This window comes from Abrus precatorius, unplaced genomic scaffold, assembly GCF_003935025.1.
Source record: "Abrus precatorius isolate BTA unplaced genomic scaffold, Abrus_2018 Scaffold8, whole genome shotgun sequence".
NCBI classification, from domain to species: Eukaryota; Viridiplantae; Streptophyta; class Magnoliopsida; order Fabales; family Fabaceae; genus Abrus; species Abrus precatorius.
The window spans coordinates 19,647,589-19,670,699 of NW_020874428.1; the positions used below are offsets into that span (position 1 = coordinate 19,647,589).

At 28.0% G+C, this 23,111-nt stretch overlaps 2 protein-coding genes across 4 annotated transcripts; one reads left to right on the forward strand and one right to left on the reverse strand.

Annotated features, from left to right (window-relative positions):
* The first annotated feature begins 12,278 nt into the window (after positions 1 to 12,278).
* Positions 12,279 to 17,132, forward strand: LOC113848542 (auxin-responsive protein IAA8-like). 3 transcript variants are annotated; one of them, XM_027478134.1, is made up of 7 exons: positions 12,279 to 12,432; positions 13,233 to 13,676; positions 13,895 to 14,118; positions 14,199 to 14,425; positions 14,527 to 14,668; positions 15,908 to 15,969; positions 16,789 to 17,132. In XM_027478134.1, the coding sequence occupies exons 2-7, from the start codon at positions 13,269 to 13,271 to the stop codon at positions 16,824 to 16,826; spliced, it is 1,101 nt and encodes a 366-aa protein (XP_027333935.1). In that variant the 5' UTR covers positions 12,279 to 12,432; positions 13,233 to 13,268; the 3' UTR covers positions 16,827 to 17,132. The 3 variants fall into 3 exon arrangements, with proteins under 3 accessions (XP_027333935.1, XP_027333936.1, XP_027333937.1); XM_027478135.1 differs by having other exon boundaries at positions 12,313 to 12,432; positions 13,278 to 13,676; XM_027478136.1 differs by having other exon boundaries at positions 12,314 to 12,432; positions 13,288 to 13,676.
* A 1,471-nt stretch (positions 17,133 to 18,603) lies between these two features.
* Positions 18,604 to 22,666, reverse strand: LOC113846458 (glutamyl-tRNA reductase 1, chloroplastic-like). Its single transcript, XM_027474761.1, has 3 exons — positions 22,247 to 22,666; positions 20,627 to 20,868; positions 18,604 to 19,979 (listed from the first exon to the last, which is right to left on the reverse strand). The coding sequence occupies exons 1-3, from the start codon at positions 22,482 to 22,484 to the stop codon at positions 18,846 to 18,848; spliced, it is 1,614 nt and encodes a 537-aa protein (XP_027330562.1). The 5' UTR covers positions 22,485 to 22,666; the 3' UTR covers positions 18,604 to 18,845.
* Positions 22,667 to 23,111: the final 445 nt, after the last annotated feature.

The window sequence follows — 23,111 nt, forward strand, 5'->3', positions numbered from 1 at the left end:
AGCCCTGTGTAAAATAATGTGTTGAAATCTTTGACATGTAAAATCTTTTAATTGTTCTTCTGGTATTGGTAACATCTGAATTCTGCATATAATTTTACATGTTACAAATAATTCACACTAGTGGAAGCATTGCATGGAAAGAAAAAGAGGTTAAGAAGTGCCTCTTTTCTTTTCTGGCTCTAACTTTTTGAGATGAAAGACCTTAGAATAAGTACATGATTAAAAAGAATAACTTTTTAGAAATATTTTTTTATCTTTATTTCCAAATTAATGAAAATTGGTGATTGTAATTTTAAAATAAGTTCAATAGTCTAAACATGTACAGACACACTGGGAAAAATGGAAAGTCTCCCTTACATATCTCAGTAGAGGCACCAAAGAAGTGGGAATGGGATAAAAAGCCGGCAAAACTAGAAGGCTCTACTTCGTATTTTTAATTGGACAAAAATTGTAAAGTTTGTATTTTTAATTAAAAAATATGTTATTTTGTAAATATTAATATTATTTAGTAATTAAAATTAAAATTTAATTTTAACAAAAATTTACTTATAATATAATCATGTAATATCAAAATAAAACTTGTAATTAATAATCAACATCAATACAATATAAAGAGTATCCTTTTCTATTCTCTTTTTCTATCATAAGATGTGTACTTAAAAAAATAAGCTTTTGCTTAAATCTTAATTTGATGTTTTTTAAAGGTTAAAAATATAAGTGCTATGAATTGACGGATGTATTAGGAAAGAAAGTTTTTTCTATATAAGACTGAAAGAAATATATCCAAACCATTAGATTTTATTATGGATAGTTAAGAGAGAAAATTCTATTATCTTACTTTTAGATCTTATCATTTTAACTATCTATTATGAGATCTAATGGTTAAGACGCGTTCTTTTCACTCTAACATAAAAAGAATTTTCTCTCATGATACATTCTATTCATTTCAAGCACTCACTTAAAATTATAGAAAAACTCGTAAATTTGCTAAGTTTCATTAATAAATAACATGATATTCAAGATAATGTATAACTCTAACTGAAGAATAGTATGTGTATTGCTCTTCATAATATAAGATGAATCACAAAATACTCAAATTTTTAAAAAAGTAAATACAAGGAAAAAGGAGAAAGAATATGTTGAAAGCAGGCTAATTTTAAAGAAGTTGAAATAAATAATAAAAACTTATGAATGTGTTTCATATCCGCTGAGAAGAACATATAATAATAGCATAGTACAGGTTTGATTTAATAATTTTAAGTATTATGTGGCTTAATATTAATTCACAATTTGTATTAATACAAGTAAAATGAGTTAAATTAATTATAAGTCTTTTATATCAAAAAAGATATATTACAACCAACACCTTCATGCCAGCCTAAGTCCTTTTGAGTGGAGAAAAATAAAATAAAATAAAACAAAGTAGCAAGGATTTTTCTGCAAATACAACAAAACCCTAAACCCAAAGCACCAATGAAACCATCTTTCAAGGTCCATGGAAGTAGATGTCTGGTGAGTAAGACACTCAAACCATCTTTAGCAGACTTGTACTGTGTGTGGTGCTTACTTAAGTATGTTGAAAATTTATAGTGGTGCTTTTAGGACTTTATTTTCTTCTCTTTCTCTCTCCCTTACTAATATGGTGGTGACCTATATAGGCTTGGGCCAAGCAAATCTTTGGTATTATGAGCCCATGCCAGGTGGTCTCTAAGAAACAGAATAAAAAAAAAATAGTAATTTTGTAATTAAAAATAAAAATATTTATTTTTAAAACCAAACAACCCTTAGGTCAGCAGCAACTTTGTCACCAGGAGCTCTTACACTCTGTTTGGATGACAGGAATTAGGAGAGAAGAGAAGCAAATAGAAAAAATGTTTAAAACTTTTCTTGTTTGGTTGCCTGAAAGGAGGGGAGGGGAGGGGAGGGAGGGAGGGAGGTTTTTTTTGTGGTCCCACCAAAAAGAAATCTGAAGAAGTGAACAATATATGAGAAGGGAGAGGGAGAAAGAGAGAGGAATCGATTGGGCAAGAGGGAATTTTTTTTATTTTTTAAAATATTAAAAATTATAAAAAAAAAAAAAACTATCCAGAAAAATATTATAATAAAAATTATTTTTTATTTTAAATTTTTATAAATATTTTTAATACAACTCAATTTTTTTCACATTCTTTTTTACTCATTCAAATAAGTAGAAGAAATTTTTTATTATTTCTTTCTATTTTATTTCAACTCATCTAAATATCTAATATTTTTCATTTTATTTTCACTTTATTTCTCACACTCTTATTTCTTTTTCTCCTTTTTTTTTCTCTATTTCATCCCTCATCCAAATAAAGCATTAGTTATTAACTAAAATTTGTTAAAAATTATAAAAACATAAATGAGAAATATTAAATTAAGAGTAAAAAAGAGTGAAACTGATATGATTTTTGTAGTTTTTAATAAACTTTAATTAATAAAAATGAGTGTGTTAAAAAATATATTAAAAACTGTATATTAGATAATGTATTAAAAAATATATATTAGAGTGTGTTACAATCATTTCTTTTTATAAGTAGTTCTAAGTAGATTTTTAGAATTTGTCTTTTATATTTTTTGTTTTGTGTGGAGTTGTTAAAACCATTAATCTTTTCAATTTTAAGAATGCATACTTACTGTTATTTAATTTATCTATTATATTATGTTTACTCCAGAGATTTATCATCCTTTTGTTTTGTAAGTATTAGTGGTTTTAATTAATCTATGACTCCTTGAATTAGGTATGATATTGGGTGTGCCATGCACTACGTTGTTGGATTAATGATACAAAGGAAGAACAAATCATTAAAAGCATTTGCAGATTTTAACAATAAAAAGATAAGAAGCATATTCTAACAATTAAATCGTATTCACAAAATACTCAGAATGTTTTTAGTGCTATTTTTTTACGTACTTTTTTTCTTTTTTTTCACTTAAAATACTAACCTCACTTTTCTCTAATTTCTCTTTCTTTTTCGTTGCATGTTGTCTCATCATGGCTTTCCAAACCAAAATTATTTACATATAAATGTAAATTAAATGTAAATTAAATGTAACTCAAGAAAAAAGTGAAAAACTCATTTCCCAAAAAAAGTTATTATTGAATAGTAATTTTTTATTAAAAATATAATATTATACATGAGTTGTTATTATTAGGTGTTCTAAAAGACACGTTAGAAAAGCTGTAAAATTTTATTATAAATTATTTAATTTTTGCTAATATATTATTTTCTAAAATGTTGTCCAATATTCTAAGAAAGAAACAAATAATTCTTAAATAATATTCACTAATTCAGATTAATATTCTCAATTTTCCTGTCTTGGGAAGTTCATACTATTATAAACATGGCTTAACGTAGTTGACCACATTGAAGATAATTTATTAACTATAAGCAACACCAACTATTTCTATTATTTGAATGAATTTATATGCCTCTGTTTGCATGTAATTGATATATGAATCAATCACTTTCCAATAACTCTGCCCAATGAACATGGGCTTTTGGCTGGCCCATTTATACAGGCCATGATCCATTGGGATATTGTTTAAGCTCACTAAGCAATGACCATCAGACCAATAAAAACATAGGCAATGACCAAGAATCCCATTATTATTTTTCTATATATTTTCTCAAGGATTTTTCTTTTTGTATCATCTTTTTTTTAAGTCATGCCACCCCTCTTTTCTTAGAAAAAACTTCAGAATTTATTAATCATTTTTGAAATTTTAATTTGGAAAGCTACATTTAAGATTTAATTTCTTGAAAGGGTAGTGTTAAAATCAACAAGCGTTTCTCAAACTTGAATAAAAAGGTTTTTCTTAGTCCTTACAGAACACTAATAAACAACCCTAAACCCTAAAGTGAGAAATGTATACATAAAAAAGATAAAAGTAAAAATTAAAATTAAAATTAATTACATATAATATAAAATACGGTTTAGTAATTTAATATGTAAATAATGAAACAATAAAATAAAATTGACAGAAATGAAAGTATTGGACTCAATCCTTCTTATAGGCTTTCATTGACATGTTCAAAGTAATAAGCTTTTGCATACATGTTCAATGCAAGAATTGGGTATGTATGAACTAGGATGAGTTATATCCATTTGACCCAAAAAGTTAATAAAATTATTACTTTTAGATTCAAGTTTGATTCAAGTAAGACTAATAATATTATGTTGAGACTAAATCAACTTAATTTGCGAATAGAATATATCATTTTAGTATTATGCATAATTAAATAATATAATTAACAAAAAATAAAACTAAAAATAATATATATTTCAAAATAAATAACATCAATATAAATATAATATCGTGATATATAAAAAATATCTATTAAATATTGAAGTCGTAAGAGTAATGCATAATTGTTTAAAAAATATATAATTTTGAAAATAAAAAAGACTATTCATGTTGAGACAACACAAAATGTAGCTAGCTTGAACTTATCTTTAAAATATATTGGATTTTATTTTAAAAAATAAAGCTTGTGGAAATGAATCTAGAACCGGGCCGAATTAGTGAGATGAAATAAGTCATAAAGACTCATTTCGTTAATCACTCAATTGAACATTATATTTAATAGATAATTAAATATTCTATTAAAAAAAATGTCGAACATTAATTGCTTTCAATATTCTAAACACCCATGAGAAAGATAGGTAATAGCAAATCAAGGCCTGTTTTTATGGCATAGTTAACTAATTAAACAAAACAGAATTTCACGTTCACAACACATGACAATGTCTTTTATATTCGTAGTTCAAATTCGTAACCTTTGAAAGGGGACCATAAACTTGAACATAATAACAAGAACATGAAACCATATTTCATGGATATCGACCTAAGGAATCCAATGTTGCTAGCTAAGGGTAATCGAAAATATTGTTCCAACTTGCTTCTTTTAGTAAGTTGACGGCAAAGTATTCATTTTTTTTTTCTTTTAATTAATGAAAGAGTATGATTAAATTGTGACATTCTCAATTAAGGGCAACAGCTAAAGCTTTAAGGTACAAGAGCAGAGTGTTATATCAATGATGTGGAGCATGAAGAAAAAGGATATTTAAAAGAGAGAGAGAAATACGATGCTGCTCCTTCCAGTTTTTTTTATAAGAAACAAAAGACTAAATCACTAAGATTAAAAAAAAAAAATTAATTCTGTAATATTTTTATAAAAATAAATTTTATTCTAAAAATATTTATAATATTAAATAGTATAATTAGTAATTTATATATTTAATGATACTAATAAAATAAGAGTATAAAAAAATTTAGTAATTAATGTATCTTGAATCTATTTCTTCTTATAATAAAGACAAAAAAAATACTTCATTTTGTTTCTTATAAAAATTATTAGAAAAAATATATCACAAGTTAATAGTCAACTTGTTAGGGTCCCAACTTGTTATAGCCTCTTTGTTTTTTTTATCAAACAGAGTTATATCATTCCCAAAGTTCCCTTCACTGAAAGTAACTTTTTTTAATCAATTTTACTAAAATTTCGTTGCCTTGACAAAATGAACAGATTAAATGTTAGGCTAAATTTTAACTAAAATAAGATAAATTTATTTTTAAAATTTAAGAGTAAGTCTAATTTATTTTATTTAATATAAACTATTTTTTAAAATATTTTGGCCTTTTAAAAGTTTAATTTAACATAAACACAATTTAGATGTCTCCCTTCAATAAAACCTTTAGAACAGGTTAACAAACTTACTTCTAAATAAACTAGTGAATTAAATTTTTTTGTATAGGCCAACAAGTCTAAGTCTTTATAAATAGAACAATAACTATATAATTTTAAAAAATATTATAACAAAAATTAAAAAAAAATTAAATACTCTATTACTACGATTCAAATAAGTCGGGTTGTTAAGGTTGAAAATTTTTCTGAAAAGCTTGAAGTTTGACTTATCTTAACTAATATTTTTTAAAAAATTAACCCATATTATTTAATAAAAGTTAAATTATATTTTTAATTCCTTAAAATAATACAATTTTTTTATTTAAACCTTGATTTTTAAAAAAATGTTATCAGTCCTCAAACAATTGATTCTTTCTGGTGTCAGGTCTTTATCATAAAAATCTTTAGCATCTGCAATGACATATGTACTAGTAATCTGCTCTTGGATAAAAGTGACTAGCCTTCCCATTTGGTCATGATCGTGAAAGGTGTACACATAATTTACATCTTTGAGCATGTGAAATGTCTCTCTCTATATATACAAACATAAAATGTGGTGTATTCTACCACTAATAGGATATTTAAAAAGAATATTATACCTATAGTGAATTCTAGTGTACTTACATCATCATATCCATTTTCACTAGAAATTTCTAGTGACAGTCTCTCTATTATTCTCTAAATATATAGTTTAGTCTATTCTCTATAGTAAACTCTAACAGTCTAATGGGTCTCTATGGAGTAGTTATCATTGTTCTTGTAAATATTAGTAAGGATGAGTTATCTCCTCACCACTAAAATATAATCAAAATCCAAAAAAGAATTTTCACAACATCAACCACGTAATCAACCAATTATATTCAAAAGAAAATACGTTTCAGCCATTCAATATCAATCAAACATACATCATCAACTTTAACAAACAGTAAAACTTCAATTTAAACATATATTTATGAGATAAATAAACACAATATTATACTTTCATAAGCACAACTATATTCAACATTTTAACAGTGAGATAAAACTCTCATTATCTTGATGAGAAGATTTGCTAACAGGTTTGCAGAATATATTATCCAAAAGATCAAGTTCTTTTTGAGGTCGAGTGGAATAGAAGTTTAGACTTGGATTTGAAGGTAGTTTGGAGTTTACGAGAGGTTTCTATGAGAAGGGAAGTGAGAGAACAAAGAGAAAAATGAGAACGAGTTGTTTGGCTTACAATACAAGTTTTAAAACAGAGAAATTTTTTAAGTATCCTTTTTAGTCCATAAATTCTCACTTGAGTAAACGAACTCTCATTTGAACAAGACGCATTCTCGCTTAGGCGAGACCTTTTTCACCTAACTACTAACATTAGACAAAATATTCTACACAAGTTTATGATAATCATGCCTAAGCGAGATCAGGTCCGGAGAACTCCCACATTTCCCTATGTCTTCGCCTAAGCAAGAAGACAGTTGGGACAACATTGTTCATTCTCGCTCAAGTAAAAATGCTCTGAAATACCTAATCTGAAAAACTCAGTCTTGTTTAAACAAGACCTTTTGCAACTTCTACAAATTAATTTATTAACCAATACATTAAATATACTTATTAGTATTTTTTTACATAAAATATAAAAAATTATCTATTATGACACATTTTGTTTGTAATTTCAAACACTTCTTTTCTATCAATTAGGCTTATAAGTAGAAGTTATATATATATATAATATACTTAATCGGTTTAAATTACATAAAATTTAATAAGTTTAACTTATTTTATAAAAACCTTTAACTGAATAATTGAATTAATAAATATTACTTTTAATAATATATATATATATATATATATATATTAAATATATCATTTTAATAAGTTTGACACTTTGATACTCACTTGTATCCGTGTATATGTATGCATGCATTTGCATGTTAGAATGTTAAAATGCACATTTGTTCTATGTAATTGAAATTGATTTACAAAATAGCATACATATACAAATGTTACATTTTGGTCTAACACTGTTAAAAAATTGTTAACATAATTTTGTAATAGTAATTTTTATTAACAATCTTAAAATAACATGTATTACAATATAAGAAATTACTTATACAAAAATTAAAATATAAATTCATAACATAAAAAAATAATTTGTAAATAAGTATTAATTTTTAAATATATATTTTATAATGTCACTTCACTTGCATGTTTGAAAGTTCTCTCATTGGATATATTTTTAATATCTTATAGTTTATATTTATTTATATTATATAATTTATAAAATTATATAATTAATTTATTTATTAAAAAAATTTAAATAATTGTTAGAATAATAAATTTAACGTTGATAAAAAATAAACAATATGAATTCATCAAAAATTATTCGTAGAAATTAGAATAAGTGATCCATTTATTACATATATATCTTACTTTGATTTAATCACAATAATTTTAGTATATTCAGCTTCCCATCATATATAATTATAACTGGCTCTAAAGTATAAACATGAATTATTACACTTTATCATTTAAATAAAAAAACGTGTAAATCCAATCAATACAATTACATTAGTATAATAAAAAAATGGTGAAAAAAAAAGTATAGTATAATTTAAAAAAGAAATAAAATCACTATCGAACAAGTGCAATCCACACGCGTGCATTACACTTTCACATAAAAAAGCAACAGCATGATCGCTTCTGAAAACGGTGGTTAAAGGGACCCACTTGGGCGAAACGAAACTTGAAAAAGTTGGTTCCGACAAAAATGATTGGGTCGTGTATGCCACTCGAGGATGTTTAGCGTGTGGGATTGTGACAGAGGAAGTGAAGGAAGTTATTTGTCGCGGTCTGCACCCGGCAATCCAACGTTAAAAGCCGCTTTCTTGTCTCCCCAACACCCTTTCGCTTTGCCTTCTTTTGTTTTTTGTCTCCATCAACCTTTTTTTTAATTATTAAATATTTAAATTAAATCTATATACGTATTTTACACTCCTTCCAAAACCTACCTAACTTTTTTTATATATTTTTGTTTGTTTTTTTAACAATTAAAGATTCAATATACTCTCACTTTTTTTATTTTTATTAATTTACCATTTTTGTTCATTTGATCCTTTAGTTTTATTTTTTTAACAAATCTTTCATATATTTTTTTAAGCAGTTTTTTTAATTTTATCACCCACTTAAAGAAAATTAAATAAAAATTTTGTATTTATAAAAATTGAATATTTAAAAGACCAAATAAAAAATTATAATATTTAAAAGTATGAAATAAAAATGTAAAATTACATGACAAAAAATATTCCTTCAGTCTCATTTTATAAATATCACTTAGCATTAATATACACAGTTTTGTCAATATTATAGTAAAATAAATTTATTACATTAAAAATTTTATACTAGAAGTGGTAAAAATTATTACAATAGTTAATAGATAAAGATGATCCTTAATAAATAAGAGTATTGTTAAAAAAATATTTTTTAATATTTAAAAAAATTGAGATAATTAAAAATAACTAAATTATATCTAATATAAAAAGAGAGAATAAAATAAAAATATTGAAAATTAAGTAAAAATAAAATGATAAATACTCAAATTTTTTTAAAAAAGAAAATTTTAATTATTCTCAATTTTTATTTATTCCCCTAATTTTAGGAAAAAAAAAATCCATTGCACCACCCATAGATAGTTGTTTTTAAAATCTTGTGGCCTAATGTGTAATATTCAGTTCAACTCCATTTTACTACATCATTTAAAGAATGGAAAAATTTTCAGTCTTCCCTTACACATTCCTCCTTTTAAAATAGTAACATTTTCTATTCAATTTTTTTTAATTGGATATCCAAATTTCTTAGAAAAGGGAAATTTTGGTCTGTCCTTCCGAATTTGCCCCATGAGAATGAAGGGGTCCTATGGCAATGTCCTACCAATAACATGTGAAAGTAGTTGGTGGGATCCATATAGAAGCTACACATGTGACTGTGTGATGTATATTTGGTATTAAATTATCATTTTCTGTCTAATACTAAGGTGGTGGGTGTGGATGGAGAAGGGAATCTTGCCAATACAATAATAATAATAATAATAATAATAATAATGAAAATGGGTAATGAGTGGATTTGGTGAAATTGTTGATACAATTTTCAGTATTCGGCTCAGTATGCCATGTTTTTCTTTGTCTTCATGATCACAATGTTCCTCTCTTAGATGGACTCTTTTCCTTTTTAGTCATAGTATTGAGAAAGAAATGTGTAATACTACTTATTAAGGGCTGAACCAAAAAATCAAAATAGGTAGCATAATAAAATACAAGGTTATGGATAGCACCATCATTACATTGCATAGGACCTTTCTCAAAAGGTCCACACATATTTTTTTCAGGGGTAAAATTGTCATTTTGTGTTTATAATGCAACAAGAAATTGTCTTAAAATTGAAATTCTACGTAATTTTTCTGTTTAAATATAAATTTGAAAACATACTTAATTTTAACTCAAAACATTTAAATCTAAATTTCCATTCAAAATCAAAATACGCACAATTTTATATTATCAATGATTTTTTATTTTTTATATTACATGTTTTTTTAATAATAACACCTAAGTATATATAGTTTTTCTTATTTTTTTAAAATTAAAAACAAAAAGAACTAATTATATATAAAAAAATTAGTAAAATTAACTAATTATCAAGCGCCTAACTAAACATAGATAGGAGGAGGCATTGACTTGAGATTTTGGGCACGTCCTAGCTTATTAAAATGACAACTTTGCCACTAAAACAAATGTTCATTAGTGATAGTGGTGCATCTTTATCTCCGCAAAGGGAATGTGCTTCATTAGCTTATTCTTTATTTCGATATTTTTGTATTAGTAATTTTAAGAATATTTTATTTGATAAAATATTATTAAAACAAGATTTAAACAATGTTTTCTTAAACTAGTTTTTAGAAATTAATTAGGTTCAGAAAATTTCTAATATCCGTTTGATTTAAAATTAAATAAATTATTTTTAACCATTAAATGGAATGAAAACATGAATATAAATTAATTTAAACAGTATATTTTTAAAAGAAATGTGAAATTATTTTTTAAAATTATTTATGTTCAAATTGATAGATAACTTTAATTATATATTAAAAATAAGATGAAAAACCAGATTAATGTGTTATTACTTATTAATTGAAATGGAATGGAAATATGAATAAATAATGAGCATGGCATGGAGACACACATCATTTGAGATTCCGTGGTACTAATGTCCATAGTTTGGCAGAAAAAAGGTAAAAAATTAATATAAATGCTTTTTAAACATATTATCCCTTTTAAACTAATTGACAAATAAAGGTTTCTACCCCAAAATTCCAAAATTCGTAAATTATCATATTTGTCATTATGATATATATACTTTTTTATATTTTAATTTTATAAAATAGGGTTACCTCCAATAAAATATAATTGTGATTTTAAAAAAATTATCCGTGTCGTACCGTATCATCAATCCTTATATACAATTGTCAATATTTTTATTCATGTTATTTTAAGATTTATTAAAATAATCTTTAAATTAAATAAAATATTAGTTTAATTATTATTATTTTTAAATCATCAATTCTTATAGTCTTTTACATGTATAACTATTAATTATTTTAATTCATATCTTTACCTAATATTAGTTATCCTAAAAGATAAACTGACTTATAGGTTAACTATCAGCCGAATATGATACGTCAAGAGATAAATTAATTTAATTTTCATAAAAGCTTAAGTTTAGAGATTATTTGGATGATTAAATTAATAAATTTTGAAAAAATTAACTGAGTCATGATTTTATATATATGAAAGAATAAAATAATTGACATTCTCACGTTAATTTTAAAATTATTTTAAATTAATTATAAAATATTAAGAATGAAATAATTAATAATTGCATATTTCAAAAAGTGAAAAGATATTTATTTAGTTTAGAAATTATTGTTTTATCTATAAAAATAATTTTTATTTTTTCTCTATTTTTTATTTTCCTTGTATCTGTTTATTTTACTAATATATATATATATATATAGTTGTTTAATGAAGGTATCCGATCCGTCGATTCCACAAGAATGAAAAATGAACGGTGAATTGTCAATCACCAGAGAAGACAGGTATTTCAGGTGCATTTCCTCGTATTGTATTGTTCGGCGGAATTAATACATTCTTTAATAAATAAATAAAAAGAGTTTTATTAAAGAATATTTTAAAAATACATTTAATTAAGTTTCTGAATTTAAATAAATGTAATTTTTATTTGATTTTTAATTTCTGAATGATTTTTATAAAAAATTTCTTGCTATTTAAAAAATTTAAAATAATTATATTGAATAAAAATATGGATTTTTAAAAATTAAAATAATTAGTTAAAGGTTAAAAATATTGATAATAGTGTATTAAGCGTGGTGATAAGATGTATTAATAATACTTTTAATAAAAAAATTTTATTTTAAAATCTTTAATCAAAGATCTTACATGAAATAAAAATGGAATTTGCATAAAGAGCAGAGCAGTGTTTTTCTTACGGCTCTTTCTTTATTTTAAAGTCATATATTTTAATGCACGGTGTCAAGCTTTTGTTACTTTGTGACAAATGGAGGGTCCTTAGTTCTGTTTCTCTTTCTTCTCTTCCTCTGTTTCTCTTTCTTCTCTTCCCTTTCTGCTCTCTACTCACTCTTCTTCTTCACACTTCTGATCCATTGATTCTTCAGGTAAAACATTGTCAACTTTAGCTTCCATTTTTTGCTTTCACGTTTTTCTTTTCTCTTGTTATTGGTTTAACCAAGGATTGGGAATGCCCAAACCTGAAATCCTTTATTATGTTGCTTGTTTTTGCTTTAAAGGATCCAACCTTGCCATGCAGAATCTTTCCCCTTAATGGGTTGTAAAAAACTGATCAAACTTTCAGTCAATGTTTTCCCTTTTCAAAATTCTTTTAGGCCATTAAAACAAGTGTCAAGCTCTCTTTCTCTCACTGTGTGTGTGTGTGTGTCTATATATATATATATATATATATATATATATATATATATATATACTTTTTTCTGTTGATGGGTGATTGAAGGTGATTTAGTGAAAACTTTGGCTCATAGTTTCTTTTTTAACTTTGTATTTTGATTAAGACTTGTCCTGTGGTTTATTCTCTTTTGGTTCTTTTCTGAAAATTTGTCCTATTGCTACCCTTCTTCAAAGTAATTTTTCTTATATATTAGATATAAATATGTACCCATGATGATTGTGTTTTAGTTATTATTACGGTGTTTTTAATTAAATAATGTTATGTTGCTTCCAAGTACTTACTCTCAAAACTCTGCAACTAACTTTATGTTATCGAAGTGCTGCTAATTTGATGCTTGTTAGGCACAAAGAAAAGAAAAAAAAAAATTGAGATGAATGAATCAATTTGTTGAGTTTGTTTATATAAACCAACTTTGCTTGTGTATTACTTGTTTATACATCAGGTGCAAAGAAGGATCTATGACAGATGTTGTTATTTGTTATTGTTTGATAGGGTATTCAAAATTGGGAGTTTTTTGTTTGAATTGTGATGTCTCAGCCACTGCTAGACATAGGGGATGAGGAAGGTGAAAGCAATGTCACTTTGTTGGTTTCTTCTTCAGCCACCATGGAAAGTGTGTGCCTGAATGGTTCAAAATTGAAAGAGCGCAACTACATGGGGTTATCTGATTGTTCATCAGTGGACAGCTCCATCCCGTCCTTCTCAGATGAGAGTAAAAGTAATCTGAACCTTAAAGCAACTGAGCTCAGACTTGGGCTTCCAGGATCACAGTCTCCTGAACGCGATTCGGATCTTTGCTTTAGAAGTTCAACTCAATTTGATGAAAAGCCACTGTTTCCTTTGCATCCTGCAACCGATGATCATCATTCCTCCTCAAAGCCTGCTGTTTTGGGGAACAAAAGAGGATTCTCAGATGCCATGAATGGATTCTCAGAGGTAAATACTTTAAAATTTTTAGCTTGGGCCTAACTTAAACCCCTAAAGCTAGCTTTTTAGATGAGAATTGTTTTTGCCTTTGTAAGCTCTTATTTGGCTATATCTGTAGCCGATGTGACTCGTGAGACTTCAACAAATACTAATTCTATCAAAGGGGATCCCATATGTACTTTTTAAATGATGGATCAGGCACTAAAACTCTCCAATTAACCATGCAGGCGAAATTGCTTGTTAATTCTGAGGTCAGCACTAAATTGTCACCCAGGCCTTCTAATGTGGGGTTGAAACCGAGTTCTATGCTTGATAATGTTGGAACACAGCAAGCCAAAGCCAAAGAAATAGCAACAACAAATGTTGGTCTTGAGAGTCCTCATGCTGTCAATGAAAGCAGACCAAGTCTTAATGGTTCTGCTAATAATAACAGCAGTGCACCAGCTAGCAAGTAAGTGGATAGTGGGAATTGGCATAAAGTTTTGGCTTAAACCCTGGAAATGACCTCTGATGATGATCCTTGTGTGGCAGGGCACAGGTTGTTGGTTGGCCTCCTATAAGATCATTTAGGAAAAACTCATTGGCTACTACTTCAAAGAATGTTCAAGAAGTAGATGGAACAGCCAGGTCTGGTGTTCTCTTTGTGAAGGTCAGTATGGATGGGGCTCCATATTTAAGAAAAGTAGACCTGAAGAATTACTCTGCATATGCAGAACTATCTTCTGCTCTGGAAAAGATGTTCAGTTGTTTTACCATAGGTAGGAAAGAATTAGTTTTATTTGAATAAACACCTAGTTTTTCGATGATTTGCGGCTGGTTTGCCTGGATCCAGTTACTGCTTATATTGATCTGATTTCAGGTCAATGTGGATCTCATGGAAATCTTGGAAGGGAGATGCTGAATGAAACCAAGCTGAAGGATCTGCTTCATGGATCAGAAAATGTTCTTACATACCAGGATAAAGATGGTGACTGGATGCTCGTGGGTGATGTTCCCTGGGAGTAAGTTCTGTTTTATTTATGTAATAGCAAGGCCTTTATTGGCATTTTTTTTAAACTGTAATGGATTATCTGAAATTAGTAGCATCAAGTAATGTTGATAAATGGTAGTAAACTAGCATTTTGCATAGAAGATTGTACAAAGCCTTGGAAAGCATAGATAATGAATATAAACCTTAGTGCTTATCATCTGTGAGCACACAGAAATTATCCTTTTTATCTAAGAATGTATAACAATTAACACTAACATGCACTTGATGAAAACATGACATTGGCTGGGGAAATTTGAAGATGTATGATGTATCATATCCTTGTTATTTGGGCATCCATAATGATTTCTGTTAAATAAATGTAACCTGCTGAAAAAATATAAGGAGTGGCTAACAAAGTAACAAACTAAAGATCTTATGGAGTCAGTGGAGTAATATCAGAGATTTAAAATATACTAGGAGCATGGGTATATGAGGCACTATAAACCAAAGAAAAGGAAAAAAATAATTGATGAGTGTATACGGGATGGCTTGTTTAGTTTTGTAATCTTAAAAGATAAAAACAATTTTAGGTTGTAGAGTATTTATTCTTTGGGGATGATCGTCAGTTCATTAATAATATTCTAAAATAGAACTGTAATTTTCTGAATGCGTGACATTATTTTACCACTAGAGAACAAAATGTCTAATATAACTTCTTTTGGAGGGAGACCTCAGCAAGGCACTTTTATTTTCCATAGTGATAAATTATGTAATTCTCAGAGGTTTTGTTTTGGCTTGAAATTATTGGCCAAGGGTGCAATACTTGAATGCTTATAGCAGCCTTAAAGACGGGTTATTTTTTATTATGTGACATGCTGAAGTCATATTCCTATAAAAGAAAGGAAACAACTCATAAGTTTGTGAGTGGCTTGCTAAAGACATGTTTATAAAGTACTTGAATTTAAATCAACGGTAGATATACCTTTAGTTTCTTACTTTACACATTTTCTCACTTCAGAGGAAGTGGAACTAAATCCTTGACACTTAAAAAAGTTCTAGCTATCAATTAATCAAATGGTGCTGTACATTGAAAGAACTATTATTAATTACTATTATAGAGTTTCACATGAACACGGATTAAGTTTTAATACATTTTAGTATTGAATTTCAAAGACTAAGCTCTTATTTTCCCACTTTGAAATGTTTATGATCGTAGCTGAACACTGTTGTTTGATTGTTAATTCCAACCTAATATCCTTGATCTTTGCAGGATGTTTATTGATACATGCAGGAGGCTAAGGATCATGAAGAGCTCCGATGCCATTGGTCTAGGTTAGTATTCCATTAAACAACATCAATCTTAAAAGCTAAATAGTTGATGATCTGAAAAGGGTACTAGTAGAGTCTATCAGAAAAGTAACGAATGTAATTTTCTGGTGTTAATAAATGGACATAAAATTCAAAATTACTAGAAAATTCCAAAAGATTGGTGCATGTTTCAATTTTGCACTTGTAAGGCAATAAACATTATCTTAGCCATTAAATTTACTGCTTCCTTTTAATTCCATAGTGAAGTTTGGAGATAGATAATTTCTTGCACTCGAAATTGTGTTGTTTAACCCTTTGCAAAAGAATTGTGTTCAGACATGGTTTCCAATTTTGGAAATGATATATCCTAAATATATACTTAGCTGAACCTTTCTTGGTTTTGTACATGAATGATTGCACCCCAAGAAATCTGTGGATTATAGGGAGAGATTGGCAGAATCCTTAAGTTTTTTTACTTTACCAATTATCTCAAATACGCTGTTAACTTCTCTTTAATACACTAATAAAGCTAAAGCGTTACTGTATAAAATGTCCATGATTTGTGTTATGTGTGTTTTTCTTTCTTTTCTTCTTTTAGTTCTTATGGTATAATGTTGTTTTAGTCTTCCAATTTTATTTTATCTATGACAACTTTAATTCTCATAAATTTAATATTTTTTGCAAAATGTTTCCCATCACCACTTAGTGAAGACATGATTTGTATTTTGCCACGTCATCTCAAAATGGTGACTGAAGTGACATGATTAGAAACATTTTTAAAAATTTATGAGGATTAAAATTAGCATATCAGATTCAATTTTATCTTTTTTGGGGTTCTTGCAGCACCAAGAGCTGTTGAAAAAAGTAAAAGCAGGAACTAGGCAATGTCAAGCATCACTCATCACCCTATCCATCTAACTACTTGTGGGGTTAAAAAGCTTTCTAGGCTATGTGGGGGAGCAAACCAAGGCCATAATGGCTTGGAAGCAGTACTTAAAGCATGTTGGAATGGATAGAATTTCATGCTATGATGGCTTAATCATGATATTATTTACTACCTATGTGTTTTGTTGTCTTGACATTTATATTCACTAAGCTTTTTTCATGATTGTCACAACTTATAAAAAACTCCAAGACCTGTCTGTGGGAGGTTCTTATATTCTGTGCTCTCATGTTCCTGATGTGGTGAAGGATTTGTAGTTTGTAAATTACATCATCCTTTCTATGTTTGCAACTTTGTGTGATGAAAAAAATAAAAAATCCTAAGTTGTTATATGTGATGCAACTTCTGTAGTTTTCTTCCTTTTTGTTATTTCTCAAATATCATCCACTTGTTTAAACCAATTTTAGGTGGTAATTAGGGGTTAGCAAAAACTGGACCAAATATTCAGTACTATTATATCATTCTTAATTTAACATTTTCCTTTCATTATTAAAATTTCAATCTATGAAAAACAAAATCAGATATACCATGTTAGGAGTAGTCCTCATGTAACGTGGTAGGTAACGAGTAAATTTTATGACTAATTTTTTTATGAGCTGTTATAAAAAAATTATTTATTGAGTAAATGCTTATTTTAATATCTCAAATCGTAAGATTGTCCGTGATTTTATAAAAACTCTATTTTAGTCAAGTATTTTTAATCCCTCAAATAATCTTTTATTGGAGTTTTATATCATAAAAGATAAAAATAAATATTGTTTTGTAAAATTAAAAACTAAAGTTAAGTATTTGTAAAATAATGAATTAAAGTGATTGATGGATACAATTTGAAGAATTAGAATAAGTATTTATTTTCATTTATGAATATTTATTAAAAAATACATAAAAACTTATAATTATATCGAAATATTAGTAATATACTCTTTAAAACAATCTTTAATATTACCTAAAATTTATTAAATATTTAAAAAATATGAAAAAAAAAAATATCGTAGCATTTGTCATTTTAACATGATATGAAATTTTAACATGTTTGATTTTTTATAAAAAAAAAATTGATTTGTGTTTTTTAAAATAAAATATGGTATAAATTATTAAAAACACTTTTAACCACCACTGCCTCTGGGTCCCAGTTTGTAATCTGGGTGAATATAATATGAGAACCATCTTTTTGTTGTTTTAAAAAATAGCGTTGTGCTTGATGAGGCTTTGCATAGTACTATTGAGATTCTGTGACACTATTGGATATAGTTGTCGGGTTGTTCAGAAACCTAAGCCTATTGCATGTGAAGCTTTTATCATTGCCTGCACTGCACAGCAATTAAATCATCATCTATTCTCACCCTTCTTTACCTCTTCTCTTTTATCAAACCATTCATTTCCATTCTCATTATTAAGCATTTTATTATATTACTTTATTTTAATAGATATTATAATTTTAAAATCTAAATAAATTTTATTGAATACATATTTATAAATATCTACATTATATAAAATTTGATATATATAATCATACAGATAATATAAAATAATTCGTCCATTGAATTCATCAATTTTTCATTGTGTGTAAATATTCAAATATAATATAGTGCATTTAAATTAGATCAACCAGAGCTTTGAAAAAGTAGCAATCTAGCATAAAGAACAACCAAAGTCAATACAGAAACTGAGTAAATTATTAACAGGGGACAAATTTTAGGCATAAATTATTCGTTATAAATACAAAGCTCGCCATAACATTGTAGTACATAACGCCTCTATTATGTATATAATACATACTACACAGTCCAAGTACAGTGTAAAAACCCGACCCAAAAGCTCAAACATGAGTTGGGCCAAGCAGACAAACACAACAAATCCATTGAAGTTCTCTAAACAATTAGTACTGTTTCCATCATGCAACTTAAGATTGCATAATTCTCATTGCTAAATAAATGTGTTATCAATGAAAAAATTGTCACTCACTTTGGTTTTGCTCCACCTTGGCTCTAATCTTCTGCTCCAAAACAGAAATTTCAGTCTCAAGGCTGAACATTCTATTCAAAGCATGCATGTTCTCAAGGGTCTCACTTAGAGTCCTACTATCACTTCCATCACACCTCAAATGTTGCATTGGACCATGAAGCAACTTATTCACTATTCCCCTACTAAGATCATCCACAGCTCTTTGTGTCTTCTTTGTGATATCATCACCCATTTTCCCTAAGCACTTCTCAAGCTCAGCCACCCTTATTCTTTCAGCATATGCCCTTAATTTTTTAATGGTAGGAACAGTTTCCAATGAGTCCCTCCAAGCCTCAAATTGCTTTGATTCTTCACCAATGATTGCTTGAGCTTCCATTGCTTTTCTTAGCCTATCCTCTTTGTTAGCAGCCACAACCTCTTTAAGGTCATCAACATTGAACACTCTCACAGACTCAAGATCTGAGACACATGACCCTACATTCCTAGGCACAGATATATCAATGAAAAAACGTTGGCCACCAACTTCATGGGTTGCATGAGGAAGATCCTTAACATGATCCTTCAGGAACAAGGGGTTCTCTGATGCTGTGCTTGCGAAAACAACATCAGCTTCGCCAATGCATGCAAGCATTTCTGAAAGCGGCTTGTAGATTATCTCAACATCCTTCATTTCTTCACGGATTGCTGCAACTCTCTCCTCACTTCTGTTCACAACCACCATCTTAGTACACCCTTTTGCAACCAAATGCTTGATCACAAGCTTTCCCATTTTCCCAGCTCCAATGATCAACATTCTTGCACTACCATGTGAGGATTCAGGGAGCTTCATCAAGGCCAATTCAACAGCTGCTGAGCTAACAGAAACCGCTCCGGCTGCAATGTTGGTCTCAGTTCTAACCCTTTTACCAACAGTGATTGCATGCTTGAATAGGCCACTGATGTTCCTCCCAAAGCCATTAACTCCTTGTCCAACTTTCACAACTTGCTTCACCTGAGCAAGGATTTGACCTTCTCCCAACACAAGAGAGTCAAGACCCGCTGATACTTCAAAAAGGTGCTGTGTGGCATCTTTGTTGTAAAGCAAAAACTGATGCTGGCAAAGATCTGCCACTGGGATCCCACTTGTCTGCAAAAACAAGAGAACATTGAATGCCTGTTAATGCACTAGAAAAACCCATCTGGGATATAAACTTGGACCAAATAATACCTACTTTAATTCCACAGGTTACATGCACAAGTTGTTTTAATCATTGAATTTACTAAATATAATTTTATTTCCTGATTTTATAAAATAAACTTTTATCTTTAAAATCGTAGTATTAACCACCTTAATTTTTAATATTGTATGACACTAATAATATTAAATAGTACAATTTTTAGTAATAACTTACAATTTATTATTTTTTTATTGTGTCCTTGAACATACATAAAAAAAATTTGTTTTCTGCATAAAAATATTCATTTCATTTTTTTACTTTGTTTTCCACAGTTATTTTATATAAAAAAATTTAAAATGAATGTCATTTTATAAAGTTAAAGATTAAAATGAGAATTTTGTAAATTTAAAACATCCAAGTTTAAAATTTAAGAGAGAAAATGAAAATTTACTTATTAGTCATTAATGTTGGTAGAAAAGGAAGTGAAAAAAGTATTAACCTGACAGACGTTTTGTAGATTCAGGGTAAAAAAGAAAGTAAATGAATCATACACAACACATGATTTTAGAGAGTAAAAATGAAAATTTATAATGAACAAAGTAGAGAGAAGAGGTACTTTTGACATCCATTCGGTGACTTCTTTGACACCACGGTGCTTGGAAAGAGCAACAACATATATCTCCATTCGGTTGCATGTGCTAAGAACAGCTGCTTCTTCAATATGATTCAGACTACAAAGCTCACCAATGGCTCTTGGCCATTCTGCTTCTGGTATTGCTAGTTTCTCTCGCATTTCCACAGGTGTTGTATGCACACTCAGCCCAATAACCACAATGCTACTCCTTTCCTTTGTATACCCTGTTATAGTTCATTTTTAAATCAAGTTAATTCCATTAACTATTCAAAAGTTCCTACTTTTGCATAATTAGCCAATCAACGGCATGTGATTATAGGCTTATAGGTTCTTTCTTTAAAATTTTCTTTATTTTTGGGTATTGAAAATTAAAAGAAAAGATTTAAGGGTTAAAAAGAAAGAAGGAAATGGAGGGAGGAGGATAACAAAATTAAAATAATTGAAAAACATGAGATTAGAAGATTTATTAGAGTTTATAAAAAAATTATCATATTTAAAAACTTTTAAATAAATTATTATCAAATAAACTTTTTTCTTTTTTTCCTTTTCCTCTTGAAAACTTAAAATCTCTTATACTTTATCACCAGTCCTGAAAACTACAACTGCTTGAATGAAACTGCATAAACTATTTAAATTTTGCAAGTTTCACATTATTACTAATTACAAAGAGAGGCAAATGGATTGTAGCCCTGTTTTCTTTTCTTATTTATTTATTTATTGAGTATAACCCTGCGTTTCTTAATTCTTACATCAAATTAAAGACAATAATAATAACTTTTGGTAGATGCAAACTTGACAAAAATAAAATAAAATACAGGTTTAGTTCTTTTAAGAAATATTTATTTATAAATTGGTCAATGTATTAAAAAAATTACATTTTATTTTTCGTACAAGTATGTCGTTATAATAGAATATAGAAATTTTCTGAATCATATAGCATTTTTCTAATAATTTTAAAATGATTAAGATTGAAACGTAATAAAATATTTGTATAAAAGTTGAAATATAAAATCTTTAATGGAAAAATCAATTTGTAATTGAGTACCAACTGTGGCGTATGTATATTATTTAATGTAAGAGATTATAGAAAAACAGGACATAATATGACATAACATATATTCTTTTTCTATATTTGATATGTTTTAAAAATAAAATAGTACCAGTTAAAAGCTCCATTGTGTCAACACCACAAATGAGAATGAAACAGAGCATGCACCAAAAGCTTGATTTTATTCAAAAACCACAAATTTACTGTTCAAAACCAAAATCATTAAAATGTCTTCTACTTTGTGCTTATTTGGCTATGCATTAAAATCATTATCTCATAAGAGTGATCAAAATTAATTTATACACAAATTTCATAAAATTTAAAATGAATTAATTTAACTTTAAACTAAACAAATCCCTTGTCATAAATCTTGAAAACTACTACTACTTGAACGTGTATTTGAAAACACATAACCCTTGAATTCAAATATGCTAGTACTCAATTCCTCAATACGAAAGAAACCCAACAACAGATTAAAAGTAAAAATGAGAACTTTAGTTTAGAGCAATAACAATGGGAATGGGAAAAACAGAACCGTGAATTGAATTACTTACTATCAGCTGCAGAAGTCTTAAGCTGCTGAAGAGCAGAAACAGTAGAAGCATTCTTAGTGGGATCAATCAAAACTTCAGAAGCAGAAGCTTCACAGCGAATAGCCCCTCTTTGGCTCTGAGTAAGTATTTTTCTATTTTTGGCAAAAAGAGATAAATGGGTAGTGGTGACATTGGAGGAAGCACATTTGAGCAACAAAGCCTCCAACTTTGCACCAGAGAAACTGGTTGAAACGGCCATTGTGTAAGCGTTGTTGGGTAGAGTTAATTGGTGCCAAAACCTTTGTTTCTGTTTTGTCTCTTTGGTTTGGGTTTGGGTCTGTGTGGAAATTATGCAAGCGATGTGGCGTAAGGAAAAGGATTTGGACGGATTTCAGAGTGTGATTTCTCTGAGTTCTCATTGGCTGATGCACCACACGTTTTATCCACACTCCTTTCCCCAATCTCCCCATATTATTTTATTAACAATTAAATTATATTCTTTAGATTTTAATTATAATTTTTCAAAACAATAATTTTAGCTCTTACTTTTTAATTCTATTAATTTTAAATGGTAATATGGTAATTTTAAAAAAATTGAATTCATGAAAGATCATAAAAGGAGGTATCTATATATTTTCCTACACACAAAAAATCCATTTTTAGTTGGAGAGACACACCTTAGCATTGGCCTTTCTCTTCGTTCAAATCAAAGGTTGTGGTCTTTCAATTTGTGTAAAATGGTGAAAAGTTATTTGCAAGTGTGAAAAAAATTTTAATGTTAAAATTGAAAGTGATTTAATGTGTTATAGACAATATTTTGACATTGACATGAAATGAAAATTACGTGTAGCACTCAATTAGCAAGGTTTCACCTTTGCTTGGCGTT